Raw genomic sequence first — 17,246 nt, forward strand, 5'->3', positions numbered from 1 at the left:
CTTCGGCCCATCGTGTCCGCGCCGGCCATCAAGCCCTGTCTACTCTAATCCCATATTCCAGCATTTGGTCCGTAGCCTTGTATGCTATGGCATTTCAAGTGCTCATCCAAATGCTTCTTGAATGTTGTGAGGGTTCCTGCCTCCACAACCCTTTCAGGCAGTGAGTTCCAGACTCCAACCACCCTCTGGGTGAAAAAGTTCTTTCTCAAATCCCCTCTAAACCTCCCGCCTTTTACCTTGAATCTATGTCCCCTTGTTATAGAACCCTCAACGAAGGGAAAAAGCTCCTTAGTATCCATCCTATCTGTGCCCCTCATAATTTTGTACACCTCAATCATGTCCCCCCTCAGCCTCCTCTGCTCCAAGGAAAACAAACCCAATCTTCCCAGTCTCTCTTCATAGCTGAAGCGCTCCAGCCCTGGTAACATCCTGGTGAATCTCCTCTGCACCCTCTCCAAAGCGATCACATCCTTCCTGTAGTGTGGCGACCAGAACTGCACACAGTACTCCAGCTGTGGCCTAACCAGTGTTTTATACAGCTCCATCATAACCTCCTTGCTCTTATATTCTATGCCTCGGCTAATAAAGGCAAGTATCCCATATGCCTTCTTTACCACCTTATCTACCTGTTCCGCCGCCTTCAGGGATCTGTGAACTTGCACACCAAGATCCCTCTGACCCTCTGTCTTGCCTAGGGTCCTCCCATTCATTGTGTATTCCCTTGCCTTGTTAGTCCCTCCAAAGTGCATCACCTCGCACTTTTCCGGGTTAAATTCCATTTGGGTTTGGATTAATAGCTATGTCAAGTTACGAGTATGTTGCTGCTAAGAATGTGGTGGCAAATCGTCTTTCTGTATTGCCCTGTTCTGGCTGATTTGCAGATACCTGTGCATTGGATGTCCAGATATCTGGCATACTTTGATGACCGTGATCACAAAAAAGCTGTACATTTACTGAGTGGAACCCATTCCTCCTCATGAATGCCACTGGATTAATAGAAGATGCCCATATAGCCAGATGAGTCGCACCAACTAGGGCTTAAACCTGGGGATCCTTGCAACCTGTATAAGTACTGGACACTCTCCTTTTGCTTCTGTTCTTCCTTGGAGCAGGTGATAAAGTTATTTGGCCTATTAAATATGGTATCAGTGACCTGATGGATTCAGTGGTACATTGCATTGATACTGGCTTATCTGGCAGATATTTTTTGTGGCACATTTTTCATTCTCGGGATGTGGGCATGGCTGGCAAGGACTGCATTTATTGCCCATCCCTAGTTTCCCTTGAGAAGGGATGGAAGGCTGCCTTCTTGAACCCCTTCAGTCCGTGTGGTGAAGGTATTCCCACCCAAAACCTAGCACCACCATAGGGTGTTGACCTGCAGGGTTATCAGAAGCTATGTGCAATGAACCCCAACCCGCTCCAGACCCATTAATGAGCCAAGTTGGTTTGCCAATTATCAACTGTGCTCTAGAATACTGAATACCTGTCCAGCTCAAGAATCAGATTACTGATTCTGTTATAGAGGATTGACATGGTTCCAATCTCTAATTGCAAGACTATCATAACTATTTGGTGAAGGTTAGCACAGATCCAGCTGAGAGTAACAAGATAAACACATCCATATCTAAAAAATTGCAAGTTTACGTGAAATTACAAATTAATTGCTTTTATTCTCCTAAAGAAAAATGGTTTTCAAAATAATCTATTGTGTTAGAGGATCCTTTTCAATTCAGCTTATTAGCATTTGTGGAGACTGATTCTCAAAGTGTTATTAGCATATACATCTATTGTTGCCAAATTTCTGATACTGCACTTGAAACTTCAATGCATAATAGTTGCTGAGCAACATTAATTAGCTTCAACAGAGAATGTAAGGGAAAATGCTATACAGGCTGACGGTAGGGAGAGGGATTAATCAACTGATGTATTATATTTGTAACCATTATTAATAGGGTTTTAAAGTAAACAGTAGAGGGGGAAGTAGCATTAATACTCCCAAAATACTCTGTAATAAAAACACAATTTTGATTATTCAATCATCACAAATCAGTGGTCCCGATAATATATTGTTGACGACATGAGATTAAACAACGTTCCCTCCAACTCATCAGAAGATGCTCTAGTATTTGTAAAAAAACCCTTCAAAAATATATGGTAAGCGGAAACACAAAACAGATGCCAAATATTTTTTTGAATAAAACATGGGACAGTAAAGGGCTTGTTCTGCAATCCAGTGCTTCCAGTGGGAGCTGCACTCACAGGGAGCACGGATCAGAGAATTGGGCCTACAATTTTATACCCTATCTCCGGTTCATACCACTTTTCAGAAAGACAACCCCGCTGGGAGTGAGAGATCATGGAATTAGACTGTAAATTTTAATTATTTATAAGCATTTATATATGTTAATTGTAGATGTAATATATTTAATAGTCAGATACAGCAGAGATTAAAGAATTTGTGAACTGATACTGTTTCACTGTGCCAAATTAGTTAATGTTGTTACTGTGGAAAGCAATAGTTAAGAGGGTATCATGTGATTAGAAAGAAACAAAGTCATAATGAGTAGTTAAAGAAAAGAAGAACTTGCATTTATATAGCTCCTTTCATGACCTCAGGGCATCCCAAAGTACTTTAAAGCCAATGAAGTACTTTTTGAAGTGTGGTCATTTGTACACAGTTTGCCACTCCCATCACTAGTATGGAACCTACCCCTACCTAGGGCCGAACCTGGGTCTGTGAATAATTATACAAGTGTGTTGACCCAGAAAATTTGAATGCCATTAGCACTTTACCGTTCAGATAGGATTATCATCAGTTCTTAACCTTTCAGACAAAACACATCAGTAGATGGATATTGGCCCCAATGAGTGCTCAGTAAAATTTGCAAAAGCAAAAACAAAACTTGTTACAAATGGAAACATGACATCATTAATATGACTTCTTAAATGATGTCCCTTCTTCCTTTTCTTCATCAAAGTGCTTCCTTTTCCTACCACATTCAATGATGCTCTTTCAACTTCAAAGCAGGTTTTTGGTCTAAAGTTTCTAGATGTTTAGGATGCTTTGTAGAGTACTCAATAAGTGGTCTGCCATTCAAATGGGTGGGAGGATACAACAAGTCAGAAGGGTCAAGATGGAGACTTGCAGGTCACAGTCGGAGAAGCACCGCACCCAACAGAGCTTAATCACTTTTAATGGTATACTGCACTTTTCCCCGCACCTTTTGTAAACATTAATATTTGTGAGATCCTATCACTGTTGTGATTGATATGGCTATTGTCCATTCCTAGCAGAGGGAGGTGCTATTACCAGAACCTCACTTTGTTCTTGCCCAATTGAATGGAGAGGTAGGTGGAGAATCACAGCCAGGTGCAGCAGGTATGTGCTTTACAATTTGGCTTTAATAAGGAAAACAGGATCCAGCTTATCCTGGGAGCCTAGGCCAAAGTCTGGAGCTGTATTTTCTTTGGGCTCCCCTTGCTGCAGTATCTTAGGCATATGTGCGACTAGGTCGCCTATGCCTTAATCTGGCCCTGTTTGTTTACTACTTGTTTGTCTCAAAGTGTACGTTCACCTTTGATTAACTAGGTTTACACACCAATCTCAGCATCGCTGTGTAACAAAGTTGGTGTGCAAATAGAGACTGACACCAGCAATCTCAGAGTGGATCACACTACTGGTGCTGAAGTGAGTCAGACCCCCAGGACTGGAGATTTCACACCCAAACTGCAGATCTTAGAGAGCATGGTTTTCTGTCATTTGGGTTCAAAAGTCCCCAATAAAGTGAGGGTATTGATGAAACTTTGTCAAAATTGGAAATTTAATTGAAAATCTTGAAATAATTGAATGTCCCTCCTAAGTATCATGAATTAAATATTTTTCATTGCTGCTAAATGTTGCAAATTGTTGTGTGTGTGCGCGCCCTGAGCATTGTGACATTATCACGCATGTGTAAAAACAGAATAATGACAACAAGCTTCAGAGCAATTTGCAAACCAGGAAGAAGAGCTTTTGGTAGAACCAGCTTTCCCAACCAGAAGTGAATTCAGGAATGATTTGCTCTCTGTTTACTTGGTGCAGTATAAATGTACCTTAACTTTTACAAATAAAAACACAACTGTTCATTTTTTTTGAGAAAATGAGAGTCATGGTGGTTGCTAACATCAATCGCAACAGCTGTGTGTGTGTGTGGGGGGGGGGGGGGGGAGGAAAGAGTCAAAATCTACCAAAATGGAATAAAACAGCTCCACTGATGTCACAGTGTAAAATAATGGATACCCTAAAACGATTTTGAAGCTTTAATCTTATTTTGGATTCAAGCATTGCTATTGCAGTTTGTGGTATCATGTGGACCCTTTAATCAGATTACCAATATGTTAATACTCACTAAACGAAAAAAAATGAAATACAAGCTAGAAAGATACTAACTTGCTGCATTTGTATATATTGAAGTAAAAAAATATATTATCTTTCTGATTAGCACTATCAGATCTATATTCATACATGATCCGAGAACTGTTGGGAATGACTTTCACCATATTCAAGAACGACACAGATCGAAAACCTATTTAAATATATGGAGCTCTGTTAGCTTTTCAAGAGTAAGTTATATCAGAATAGCAGAGTTGGACAAATACTCTAGATGTGAGATTTTCGGCTGAAGCCGTAAACGGGAGGCTTAAACTTATGCCTTAAACATAAGTATGATTAAAGGCGACATGCTGCATCCGTCTCATGGCTACAGTAAAAAAAAAAGGAACTGGAATTTATATAGCGCCTTTCACGTCCCAAAGCGCTTTAACGGCCAGTGAAGTACTTTTGAAGTGTTGTAATGTAGGAATTACAACAGTATCATAAATATCTCTCGTCTTCTTTAACCCGTCTTTTTCCCCTCCCCCACCCCGCCTCTTCAAAGCTCACCAGGCTATAGGATTTGCCCATGTTCCTCTTCCAGCCATGGAGGTGGCACCGTCCCAGAATGCACATGGGCGGTGAAAAGCGTCTATTAAACCGACGGGCGCTTTGTCGGACGGCACTCCGGTGTGTAGATGGCGCTATGAGAGGGAGAGAGGGGGGGAATGTCCATCAGCTCCTCTCTCCACCGCACTGACACACGGTGGAGAGGAGGCTTTGGGCCGAAGCCGGCCTTTCGCTCAATTACAGACGCAGTTTGAAAAAAGGATCGGGGTGAGTGAACGTGTCTTCACATGCGGTTTGCGAGGGCGGCTGTTCCCTCTCATAAACAGTACAATTGTGTGGGGGGTGGGGGTTTTTAAAAAAAAACTGTTAAATTTGTAATTTTTTTTTTCTCGCAGCGACCTGATGATGCTCTTACTGAATGGTCGACTCCGGGCGGTGTGGCGAGCGCTCTCCCCCGCTCGCCTCACCACTCCGGCCGCTTTCGACGACCTCCAGGGTGGCGCCCTTCTCCTGCAGTCCGCGTCCACCGATGTTTACGAGAACCTGGCGGCGGAGGACTGGCTGCACCAGCACCTGCAGTGCCGGGACCGAGAGGTGCTCCTGCTGTGGAGGAACCGCCCAGCCGTGGTCATCGGCCGCCACCAGAACCCCTGGCAGGAATGCAACCTGAAACTCATGAGGGACAAAGGCGTCAAGCTCAGCCGGAGGAGGAGCGGGGGAGGCACCGTGTACCACGACCTCGGCAACATCAACGTGACCTTCTTCACCTCCAAGAAAGGGTACAACAGGCGCCGGAACTTGGAGCTGGTCATCTCTGCCCTGAAGAGGATCCGGCCTCACCTGGACATCTTGGCCACAGACAGGTACGACCTGCTGCTCAACGGTGCCTTTAAGATCTCCGGCACTGCCTCCAAGATTGGAAGGACCTCTGCTTACCACCATTTCACCTTGCTTTGTAACTCAGACAAGTCTTTACTGTCCTCTGTGCTGCGCACTCCTCACCAAGGTATAAAAAGCAACGCTACCCCTAGTATACCTGCCACTGTGAAAAACCTCTGGGAAGAGGATCCCACTCTCACTTGCGATGTCTTGATGGATGCCATTGCAGAAGAGTATGCAAGGCACCACAACCTCCAAAACCAAATCATGCTCATTGACCCCAAAGACAATTTGGTGCTACCAGAAGTTAACAAATTTACCCAGGAGCTTAAGAGCTGGGACTGGATCTATGGAAGAACACCCAAGTTCAGTGTCAGTCACACTTTCTCTGTGGACCATAATTTATCCGGGGCAGAAGTTAAATTGAACATGAGCATCGATCGTGGCAGAATTGAAAGCTGTAATATTGAAGTGTTGTCTGATTGGCTGCCAGCGGCAATGTGTGACCAGCTAGCTTCAGACCTCATTGGCAGCAAGTTTTGCCCCACTGAAACACTGGTTTTGGCAAGTGCGCATTTAAGGTTTTGTCCTCAGGACAATGAGCTACATAACAAATGGAATGTACTTTGTGAAAAAGTTATGGCAATTATGTAGTTTTTAGTCCTGAGCGATTTTAATGTCAACTCTCTACATACACCCTGGCAAACTTGAATTTAACACTGTTGAACCTACCAACTGATATCTTGAATCAAGATAAAATGCATCTAGTTTTGTTTTGTGCAACTTTTATTCAAAGATGAGTTTTACAGAAATGTTTTTTTTAAAATCCACATTGCCAAGTTAGTAAAAACTGTAAAAAGGTTCCAGGCGGTATGAAGTAGTTATTTTCTTTAGGGAATAGAGAAGCAAAAGGGGTCTGTATCGGTGATGGGCTTGAATCTAAATAATGTGATTAGTGTCTATTAGGAATATTTGAATTAACAGACAATATATATATACGCACACAAATATTTATATGTGTAAATGTCACTTATTTTTGTTGTGGTTGAAATCTATATATCTGGAATGTTAGGTGGGGTCAGTGTGTATTGTATCTGTATAAGGGCAAGTGCTGGAGGAAGAGTTTAATGTACATCTGATATGGGGAATAATATCAGTGCGGGGATTTTGGTTTGTAGGAAAGTACATATCAAATTCATTTAATGTAGTATTCGTATCTAGGTGCCCCACAGTTTACTTTGCTTCATTACTGCTCGCTCTGAGTCGTCTAATTTTTTGAATAATATGCACCCAACACCAAATGTATTTTGTACTGAGGCCTTTGATGCCCTTCTCATGGACTTTCTGACAAAATGACAGTACGTCTTTATTTGTTTAGTACCTTCGAGGTAGCAAAAACCTCTAAAACAGCAAAGTCAAAATGAACTTGCTTCTCCCTGCATGGGCCCAGAGAGCAGGCGAATAATCCACTCTGTAGGTTTGTACCATTCTGTACTCTATTCCCTCGCAGCCCCAGGGGGAAGGGGGGGTTTTTGCATGTTTATTTTTTTAAACAAAAAACTGCAGATGAGTTAAGGTTTCAAGTTTGAACTAATCTTTTGTCAACAGAGTGCACTGATATACTGTTTAATGTGGATTATGTAAGAGTTAAATCTTCCTATAAACTACCTCAATCCACATTTTAAAATTAAACAGAAAATGTTGGAAGTACACTTGCTATGTATTTCCAGCATTGTCTGTTCCACAAAAGATTTCCACCATCTGCGATTTTTTTTTTTTTTAAATTACTTTTTTAATATTGGCTTTGGATTGTTTTTGTGCCAAGGTAATGAGCAAATACTGAGAAATTAGTTCTGAAAGCAGCTGCACTATTACAACAACTTAAATTTCTACCATGTACAGAAAGGAGTATTTTACAGGAGAGAGGAAAGACGGTGGGTGCTGAGCAGGAGGCTGGAAAGGGAAAACGGGGTAGCCAAGGGAGGCGAAGCATTGTATAAAAAGCAGGGTTTTGAGGAGGCCTTTCAAAGCAGGGAGGAAGATGGCAAGGTGGAGGGATTTAAGGAGGAAGTTCTGGAGCATGAGAATGTTTCATACTAGAGAATGCCACTACCTATTGATTTCAAAATTTAAATCTGCATGTTTTTAAAAAATGTTGTGTACCTATTAATTTCATTTTTGTTTGCAGTAAAAAAAAATCTGCTACATACCTGTTTTCTTGTTCACACTGTAGTCACAGTTGTACTTTACAATACACTATTCTAGGACCCTGCTGTCAATTTGAAACTGAACTACTGTCCTCAGTTTTTTTTTGTATATGACTAAATTTGTATCTTAATGACAAAAAAAATTGCATTTATATAGCACCTTAGCATGTCTCTCAAATGTACTAAAGTGACTCATAGACAATGAATTAATTTGAAATTCAGTTATTGTTATGTAGACAAATGTAGCAGCCATTTTGCACACAAGATCCAACAAACAGTAATTAGATCAATGATCAATTAATCTTTTTTGTGTTGGTTGAGGGAGGAATGTTGGCCAGGATACCAGAATTTTCTGTTTTTGTTCAAATAATGCTATAGAATCTTTAATGTGCACTAGAACAGGTAAATGCAGGCATGGTTTTATGGTCCCATCCAAAGGGCAGATTGGTGCTAGGTCCCTTGTTTTTCTAATCTACATAAACAACTTGGATTCAGAAATGTGTTGCAATTTGGTCAAATTTCTCTGATGCTAAACTGGGGCAGTGAAATTTGATGCGGTTAAGTCCAAGGTGTTACACATTGGAAGAAAGAATGGGGAGACACACTTACAAGATGACTGATGTTGAACTAGCTAGGGGAGAGGCAAAAGCGGTAAGGGAGGATAGTAGATTTACATTCAGTATATCCAGTGATTGTAGAACAAAAAACAACGAATGAAATAGAACGCTGAGCTAAATTACCAAATCAGTAGAGTTCAAGTATGAGGTTGTAATGATGAAACTGCTTAGTTCTCTGATCAGGCTTCCCCTTTAGTGCTATGCTCAGTTCTGCTCAGTGAGACATGAGAGAAATTTCCAAGACCTGGAAACAGTGCAGAGAGGAGCTACGTGGCTGATTCCTAGGACATGATTTTTATATGGAGAGGGGGGGTGGGGGGGGGGGGGGAGAGGAGGAAGATAATCGGACACGAAACCTGGAAGTAAAGTTGGCAGGTTGCAACTTTAATGAGGGCAATAAATTTTACTTCCAAGTGTCACACCCAGCAGCCAATCTGATTGACTGGCTGTCGGGTGGGAATCGGAGAGGAGGGAGCGATCAAGGGCCGTGGAGGACATGGGGAGGGGGGGAGGATGCGTGGAGGACATTGCGGACCGAGAGGTGATCAGGTCGGAGGAAGATTGGAGGACGTCGATCGGAGGTCAGGAGGAGTCGGAGGTACGGAGGGGTCTCGGCCATCGGGGGGTCGGCTGATCGCGGGGGTCCGATAGCGCCAGGTGAAGTTGTTGGGCCCGGATGATGCACTCCTGCTCCTCCTGGCCCACAAGTAGTTCAATAAAGGCACTCACCTCATAGATCTGACCCTTCTCATCTGCTTTCACCTGACATGAATCAGAAGCGATGGGAAACCCAAACAGGTAAGGTGAAACTTGTTTTTCATTTCTAATACATAAAAAAAAAGTACCTCAACTATCGCAATGAGGTACATTGCCCCTTTAAGTGTCGGCCCAACAGCTTTTTGTAAAGGGAATTAGGGGTTACGGGGAGCGGGCAGGAAATTGGACATGAATTTAGATTTGAGGTTAGGATCAGATCAGCCATGATCTTATTGAATGGCGGAGCAGGCTCAAAGGGCCGATTGGCCTACTCCTGCTCCTATTTCTTATGTTCTTATGTTAAGTGGGGATGGGACTTCCGGGTCTCCGCTGCGCACGCACTTGGGTTAAAAGTGGGCGCGTTGGAGCCGGGATGTGGTCCCGAATTTAACTATTTTTACTACCCACTGGCCACCAGCTCACCCGTTCTTGGGGTTTAAAATTACCACCCCTAGTGTTAGGGAACTGAGTTATGAGAAAAGACTAGGAAAACTCAACCCCTTCAGCTTTCAAAGGAGGCAAATGAAAAGGAACATCATAAAGGTATATAGGTTATTAAGTGGAATAGAAAAGGTTAATCTGGAGCACTATTTTAAGTTAAGCCACAACGGTAAGCCATGGGGTTACAGGTATACATTGGTAAAGATCTTGTTCAGGGCTAATTCAGGAAGCACTTTTTCATGCAAACAGTGCATGCAAAGAATAGCCTTCCATCTAGGGTAGTAGAGGCAGAAAGTTGTGGAATCATTCAAGATGCAATTGGAATACATTGAGGACTGTAAGCTCCTCTGGAAGGTTGGGCTGAATAGTATCATTCATCTGTACTTATATTTGTGATGAGGATATTTTTTCTCTACACAGGATTTTGCATGTGAATACAGCCAAGTCACAACAACTACCACTCTAATCATGTGGCCACCACTACGAAATATTTGAAGTGCATGTATGAAAGATTGGTTGGTGTTCCATGTATTATTTTCCTTCAGGAAAACTTAATTTTGTGATTTGGAGTATAAACTGCTGCCCTTATCCTAATTCGCACCAAGTCCAATTTACCCATCACCCCTGTGCTCACTGACCTACATTGGCTCCTGGTCCACCATGATTTTAAAATTCTCAACCTCACATTGAAATCCATGGCCTCACCCCTCCCTATTTCTGTAACCTTCCCAGCCCTACAACCCTCCAAGAACTCTGTGTCCCTCCAACTCTGCCCTCTTGTGCATCCACCACTCCTTTTGTCCCAGCATTGGCGGCCGTGTCTTCAGCTGTCTAGGCCCTAAGCTCTGAAATTTTCTCCCAAACCTCTCTGTCTCTCCACCACTCTATCCTTTTAAGATGATCCTTAAAACCTACCTCTGACCAAGCTTTTAGTCGCTTGTTCTAGTATCTCTTTCTTTGGCTTGGTGTCATTTCTTTGTCTGATTATGCTCCTTGGGACGTTTTACTATGTTAACAGCTTGCATTTATATAGCACCTTTGTTACATTTGCATCCTGTTCTACCAGCAGATGGCAGCAAATTGCAACATATCTCCTTGCCATTATAAGACAACTCTTCGCTTGCAAGCAGCACATTGTTTTGAGGTCTCTGTTTGCAATGTTATCATCCTTATTTAAGGCAATCATTCTGGCTAGTAAAGGAAGGCATAATGAATAAAGATCTCACTCATGCCCCCCAGGTTATACTGGCTGCATGTAATTGAGCACTGCAGATTCTCTAATGTTGCATTTACACTGCAGCTACTGATCTGATACCAATAGCTGCATTCTGGGTTCCACCCAGGCGGTACCTCATTCAAAGTGTGAGGCTGGAACTGCTATTCTTCCCATGAGAGATTTTTTACATATGCGATCACGAGTACTCGGAGCTCCTCTCCCTGGAGTTAATATTTCAAGTTTGGAAAGCATAGGAGGCAGTGTTCACACTCTCCACCCAAATTAACTCCAGTTAGGTTTAAAAAGCATCTGTGCCATTGAATGGACCTTTTTGAGCACTGGAGTTACATTCCATGCAGTGTCAAAACCAAGCAGGCTATCTCCTCCAGGGAGTCTCAAACCTCTTCTCTGAGGAGTTAGATCAGGCCCTGTGGCTGGATTTATACTGGAACTTTATTGTTGCTTGTGAAGTATAAATCAGTATGCAACGATACTAAAGCTGTAATGTAAATGCACCCTAAAATCTGACACGCATTGAATGCTGGAGCCAGCACATTGGCTTATCACAAGATCATCACTGTGTTGAGTCTCTGTGGAGCTGGACTGGATTTGGATTCAGCAACTCTGGAATAATTTTCAATGCATAACGTTTTGTATGACCAGGGGATTAGTAAATGCTTGCCGAGTGGTTTGCATTCTAGCTACTAAATCACCTAAATGTGTCACATGTGGCATCACCATTCCTGTACAACAGGTTTGTTTTGAAATGATACTAGCTGAAATGCATTCTGGGAGTAATACTACATTTCCCAGAATGCAATGTACTGTGTGCCGAGCAATCCTTCAGATTGAAGGTAAGAACTGCCTGCATTAAACACTACCTGTATCCGGCTTCTATGCAATCTCCACCAAACTTTAAATTTAAATTTAATAAACTGGATGATCTTGGTCCAATGAGGTAGCTGTGCGAGGACATAAACATAGGAATAATAATTAATGAGAGAAAATAAGGATTAAACAGGTGTGTAGAACTCTACTGTCTTGAAATGCATTTGTGGTCTGGGTGTGGCTGTTTTTTGTTAATGCTTTAAAGGTAAGGATAGATTTAATTAAACGCAGAACGTTCTGAACTTTTGGTAGATCAATAAAAGGTATAGTTGAAGAATTTTCCAAATACATGGTTTTGAAGGTGCAGTTAATACACTTTCTATGTCTTTTGTAAGCTTAATAAAATCCATTAAAGCACATTGCCCATGGTTTCATATGTTGAACTCAATCTGACATAGTTATTTTTTAGGAATAACTGGACTTTTGAAAACTTCTAAAATGTAATCCTTTTAAACACCAAATAGTTTGTTTATAGAACTTTTATATTTTCTATTCTATATATGTTAAAATGATTGTTTATGCAGTCGTGCCTCCACCAGTGCTCTAATTTTCTTTTGCTCCCCAAAGAAAGCATTTGGCTGACACTTCGTACCACAATCTGGCTGCATATAGGAAACTGTGCATGTAATCAGCCCTCACCACTCTGGTGTTTCTCTTCAGCTTTGTAAATCATTCAGGCCAAACCCACTTTGGCAGTAAAATAAGATAGTAGAGAATGTCTGTATTCTAGCATATAGTTTGAAAATCATTAACAAAGTATTTTTTATCAATTTCACAAAGCACAAAACCACCAAAATGATACGCAAGGTTGTGTAACTAGATTTTAGTGGGATCCAAAAGGCCGAGAGACAGCCTATGAGAGATTAAAAGTGCCGGAGTTCCTGATTAACCTACCATTTCAGCACTGATGCAATACAATCAAAGACATTTTTAAAAAGTGTACACAAATTAGTATCTTTTTGAAATACCACCAGTGCATCCCTTTTAAAATTGGACTCGTTTGTGGAAACAATTGTAATATTGCTAAAAATATTTAACCATATCAATTTTTTTTGACATCCAAAATAAATTGGCAACTATAATTTTAAAAAGTTAGTTTATTTTCTTTAGTGATGCAACAACACTTCATGTTTCCAAGTGCTTCTAGCCTTCCTGGTGTGGTCTATGTCACTTTAAAGTTAACTGGGTGTGCCTGACAGTCCCCTTTTATGTTAGCTGTGAAATATCCTGCTTTTAGATTTATGGAGAGAAGCCGAGCAGTCTGGGGAAAATTGTTGCTCTATGGAACACAGGGCAATCAAGTGTTTTTGTTAAAAAAATATTTTAAGATCTCCCAGTGGCTCGCTGAGTTTATCCATTGAGTAGTTGAGACACGCAGACCAGGAAGGCCCCAAGGATTGCCCTGTTTCATGTTAACTTTATTGATCTTAGCTGGAACAGTGGAAGGGGTACTGCAATTAGCCTCTGCTCCTGGGTTGGGGATAGGAAAATTGTCTGGTTTTCTGCTCCTAATCGCTACTGGAAAATAATGCTACAAGTGCAGGTGTGATGGATGGTAAGATTAGGCTCAGTAATCTCAATCCAGTTCCTAGAAGGAAGTACCCACAGCACAAAATTGTTCCTAATTTGGCATTAAATTGTCAATTTCACTTCAAGGCCGCAGGAAGGAAGATGTCAGAAATGGAAACCAAAACGTCATGCTGGTTTGGTAGTGGGTGTGCATCTGAGGTTGAGGCTGACCATTTTGTAGGGTATAATTGAGGAAGCTTTATCTGCATCTATTCATGCTATATTATAATGGGGAGTGCTTGATGCTGATACTGGGTTGCTGATATCACTAACATCCCAAAAAAGAGAATGATCAGAAGTTGTCTCTGCATGATTGAAGACTATTGGTTCTAGGATGGAACAGTCTAGGACCTAGCAATGAAGGCAGATAGTTTGTTTTATACTTCCTGTTATATTTTTTGGGATCCCATATTTAACTTTTTATTTTGCTTACAGAGATTGTTAAGGACTTCACCATGTCTGAACCAATAATGCTGAATGTGGGGGGTAGGTTATACACCACTTCCCTGATGACTTTGACTCGCTATCCAGAATCGATGCTTGGCTCAATGTTTAGTGGAACGTTGCCCACCAGCAAGGATCTGCAAGGAAACTACTTCATAGACAGAGATGGAAAAATGTTTCGATACATCCTGAATTTCCTCCGAACGTCACACTTGGATCTTCCAGTCGATTTCCAAGAGCTGGATCTTCTGACCAGAGAAGCTGATTTTTTCCAGATCCAACCTCTGCTGGAGGCTTTGCAGAAGATTGAATCCCAAGTCACTAAAATGGAAAAGAATGCAATGCTTAACATCATTCACGACTCGCAGTTACATAATGTTGGCTCCTTTACTGTAAAAATCGTTAATGTTCAAATATTTTCCACATCATGTGCCTTACTGAAGCTCCTGGATTCCAAATTCTATTATACTTTCAATGGAGACCGTTTGCCTGCTGGCACCAATCTGGAAGATCTGAAATTTATATCGCTAGAATGGGCTGAAAGTAACACAAGTGCAATGGAAAGACGATATTTAACGCAGAATTGGAAAAGCCTCCATGTTTCACCGTCTCATCAACAAATCGCAAATCTGGAAGTGTTTGTTCAGCAAGTATTAAAAATAGCAGTCAGTGGTGGATTCCTTCTTCATTCCTTTCCTCCTATTTCATTTGGCACAGTGATCCTGCATTTCACTCAGTACAGATAAATCTGCAGGCCAACTGACACTGGTTCTGAATCTTTTTTTAAAAAAAGATTAGAATAGTTTCTCCCTTTTGCTTGTTTCTTATATAGAACTGAAACTATTACTAGCTGTGTACTTCACAATAAAGCTCCTGATGTATAATGTGCAGTATCATGAATGTTGATTCTTTTACTTGTACAGTTGAATTTTGCTGTTGAGATAAAACTGATGTTGCTAGATTCATTTGTTGGAGTACACTTATTTTAAAAACAGTATAAGTATGCCCGTACAGTGAGAGTCGCTCAACACTGCACAATCTCATTCAGCTGGAAAGGATGTCCTTAGCAGCAGATTAATCACTGACTACCTTGTGATTGCTTGGCCTGGCAGTGTCTCTTCAATTCATTTATACTAATTTACTTGAGTAGCCTTCCCTGGCAACTTATTCCTTACATTCTTCATGTGAAATTGGTCTGGCTATTGTCCAGTGTCAATTTTTGTCTGATTACACTTCTGTGAAGTGCCTTGGGACATTTTCCTATGTTAAAGGCTATATATGAATGCAAGTTGTTGTTGCCTGAATTCCCAAAATGATGGCTATTCACTGTTGATTTTTCTAGTTACACAAAAAAAAGGATTATCGATAAAGAGATAGTGAGTAAGAAGAAGCAGAAAAAGTGGGCGTATGACAGATGTCAGGTTAATAATACAAGTGAGAACCAGGCTGAATATAGAAAGTACAGAGGAGAAGTGAAAAAGGAACGAAGGGGGGGCAAATGAGAATAGACTGGTGGCTAACATAAAAGGGAATCCAAAAGTCTACTATAGGAGTATAAATGGTAAACAGATAGTAAGAGGAGGGATGGGGCCGATTAGGGACCAAAAAGGAGATCTACGTATGGAGGCAGAGGGCATAGCTAAGGTACTAAATGAGTACTTTGCATCTGTCTTTACCAAGAAAGAAGATGCTGCCAGAGTCTCAGTAAAGGAAGATGTGGTTGAGATACTGGATAGGCTAAAAATTGATAAAGAGGAGGTACTAGAAAAGTTGGCTGTACTTAAAGTTGATAAATCACCCAGTCTGGATGGGATGCATCCTAGGTTGCTGAGGGAAGCAAGGGTAGAAATTGTAGAGGTGCTGGCCATAATCTTCCAATCCTCCTTAGATATGGGGCTGGAGCCAGAGGATTGGAGAATTACAAATATTACATCCTTGTTCAAAAAAGGGTGTAAGGATAAACCTGGCAACTACAGGCCAATCAGTTTAACCTCGGCGGTGGGGAAGCTTTTAGAAATGATTATCCGGGTCAAAATTAATAGTCACTTGGACAAGTGTGGCTTAATAAAGGAAAGCCAGCATGGATTTGTTAAAGGCAAATCCGTGTTTAACTAACTTGATTGAGTTTTTTGATGAAGTAACAGAGAGGGTTGATGTTGTGTATATGGACTTTTAAAAGAAGTTTGATCAAGTGCCACATGATAGGCTTGTCAGCAAAATTGAAGCCCATGGAATAAAAGGGGCAGTGCCAGCATGGATACAAAAGTAGTTAAGTGACAGGAAACAGAGTAGTTGTGAACGGTTGTTTTTCAGACTGGAGGAAAGTATACAGTGGTGTTCCCCAGGGTCAGTACTAGGAACACTGCTTTTTTAATATATATTAATGACTTGGCTTTGGGTGCAGAGGGTACAATTTTAAAATTTTCAGATGACACAAAACTTGGAAGTGTAGTAAACAGTGAGGAGGATAGTAATAGACTTCAAGAGGATATAGACAGGCTGGTGGAATGGGCAGACACATGGCAGATGAAATTTAACGCAGAGAGTGTTCAAAATCATGAAGGGTTTAGATGAACTAAATAAAGAGAAACTGTTTCCATTGGTGGAAGGGTCGAGAACCAGAGAACACAAATTTAAGGTGATTGGCAAAAGACCCAAAGGCGACATGAGGAAAAACATTTTTACGCAGCGAGTAGTTATGATTTGGAATTTGCTGCCTGAATGAGTGGTGGAAACAGATTTGATCGTGGCTTTCAAAAAGGAATTGGATAAATACTCAAAGGGAAAAAATTTGCAGGGCTACAGGGAAAGAGCACGGAAATGGGACTAACAGCTCTTGCAGGGAGCTAGATAGGCTCGATGGGCTGAATGACCTCCTTTACTGTAACCAATTCTGTGATTCTATGAAATTAAAATGGAGGCAATATTGGTTCTAAATGGCAACACTTTTACCAGTTGAGGCTTGGAAAGAAACACTTGCATTTATCATGTCCCTCAGAAATATCTCAAAGCACTTCACATATTATGAATTACTGTTTTTGCTATGGAATGATATGCCATTATGTAGGCATATGTGGCAGCCATTCTGCACACTGCAAGATTCCACAAATAGCAGTTATTGCTGATAAGAATAAATTTAGTAAGTCGCACTGAAAATATGTGCATAACACATGGCTTAAAGATATACAAGGTATGGAGTGGACTAACAACCCCGTGGTTCTGAGTTCAAATCCCACCATGGCAAATTGCTGATGTAATTAAGTACAGACAATGAACACTGTGGGAATGCAGCTCACTACCTACTA

At 41.2% G+C, this 17,246-nt stretch overlaps 2 protein-coding genes across 3 annotated transcripts; both read left to right on the top strand.

The window, feature by feature from the left end:
- The first annotated feature begins 5,102 nt into the window (after nt 1-5,102).
- Nucleotides 5,103-8,508, top strand: lipt1 (lipoyltransferase 1). The gene is made up of 2 exons (XM_067985378.1): nt 5,103-5,191; nt 5,320-8,508. The coding sequence occupies exon 2, from the start codon at nt 5,327-5,329 to the stop codon at nt 6,455-6,457; it is 1,131 nt and encodes a 376-aa protein (XP_067841479.1). The 5' UTR covers nt 5,103-5,191; nt 5,320-5,326; the 3' UTR covers nt 6,458-8,508.
- A 644-nt stretch (nt 8,509-9,152) lies between these two features.
- Nucleotides 9,153-14,877, top strand: LOC137322460 (BTB/POZ domain-containing protein KCTD21-like). Of its 2 annotated transcripts, none has more exons than XM_067985379.1 (2): nt 9,153-11,894; nt 13,933-14,877. In XM_067985379.1, exons 1-2 carry the CDS (start codon nt 11,696-11,698, stop codon nt 14,685-14,687), a joined length of 954 nt encoding a protein of 317 aa, XP_067841480.1. In that variant the 5' UTR covers nt 9,153-11,695; the 3' UTR covers nt 14,688-14,877. The 2 variants fall into 2 exon arrangements, with proteins under 2 accessions (XP_067841480.1, XP_067841481.1); XM_067985380.1 differs by having other exon boundaries at nt 11,806-12,061.
- The last annotated feature ends 2,369 nt before the right edge of the window (nt 14,878-17,246 follow it).

This window comes from Heptranchias perlo, chromosome 6 (assembly GCF_035084215.1).
Source record: "Heptranchias perlo isolate sHepPer1 chromosome 6, sHepPer1.hap1, whole genome shotgun sequence".
Taxonomy (NCBI): domain Eukaryota; kingdom Metazoa; phylum Chordata; class Chondrichthyes; order Hexanchiformes; family Hexanchidae; genus Heptranchias; species Heptranchias perlo.

Bases quoted from the DNA above. Each gene is read 5' to 3' on its own strand.
- lipt1 (XM_067985378.1), top strand. From the start codon at position 5,327: ATGATGCTCTTACTGAATGGTCGACTCCGGGCGGTGTGGCGAGCGCTC.
- LOC137322460 (XM_067985379.1), top strand. From the start codon at position 11,696: ATGACCAGGGGATTAGTAAATGCTTGCCGAGTGGTTTGCATTCTAGCT. The intron at 11,895-13,932 runs GTAAGAACTGCC...TTTTGCTTACAG, and splicing joins AGCAATCCTTCAGATTGAAG to AGATTGTTAAGGACTTCACC.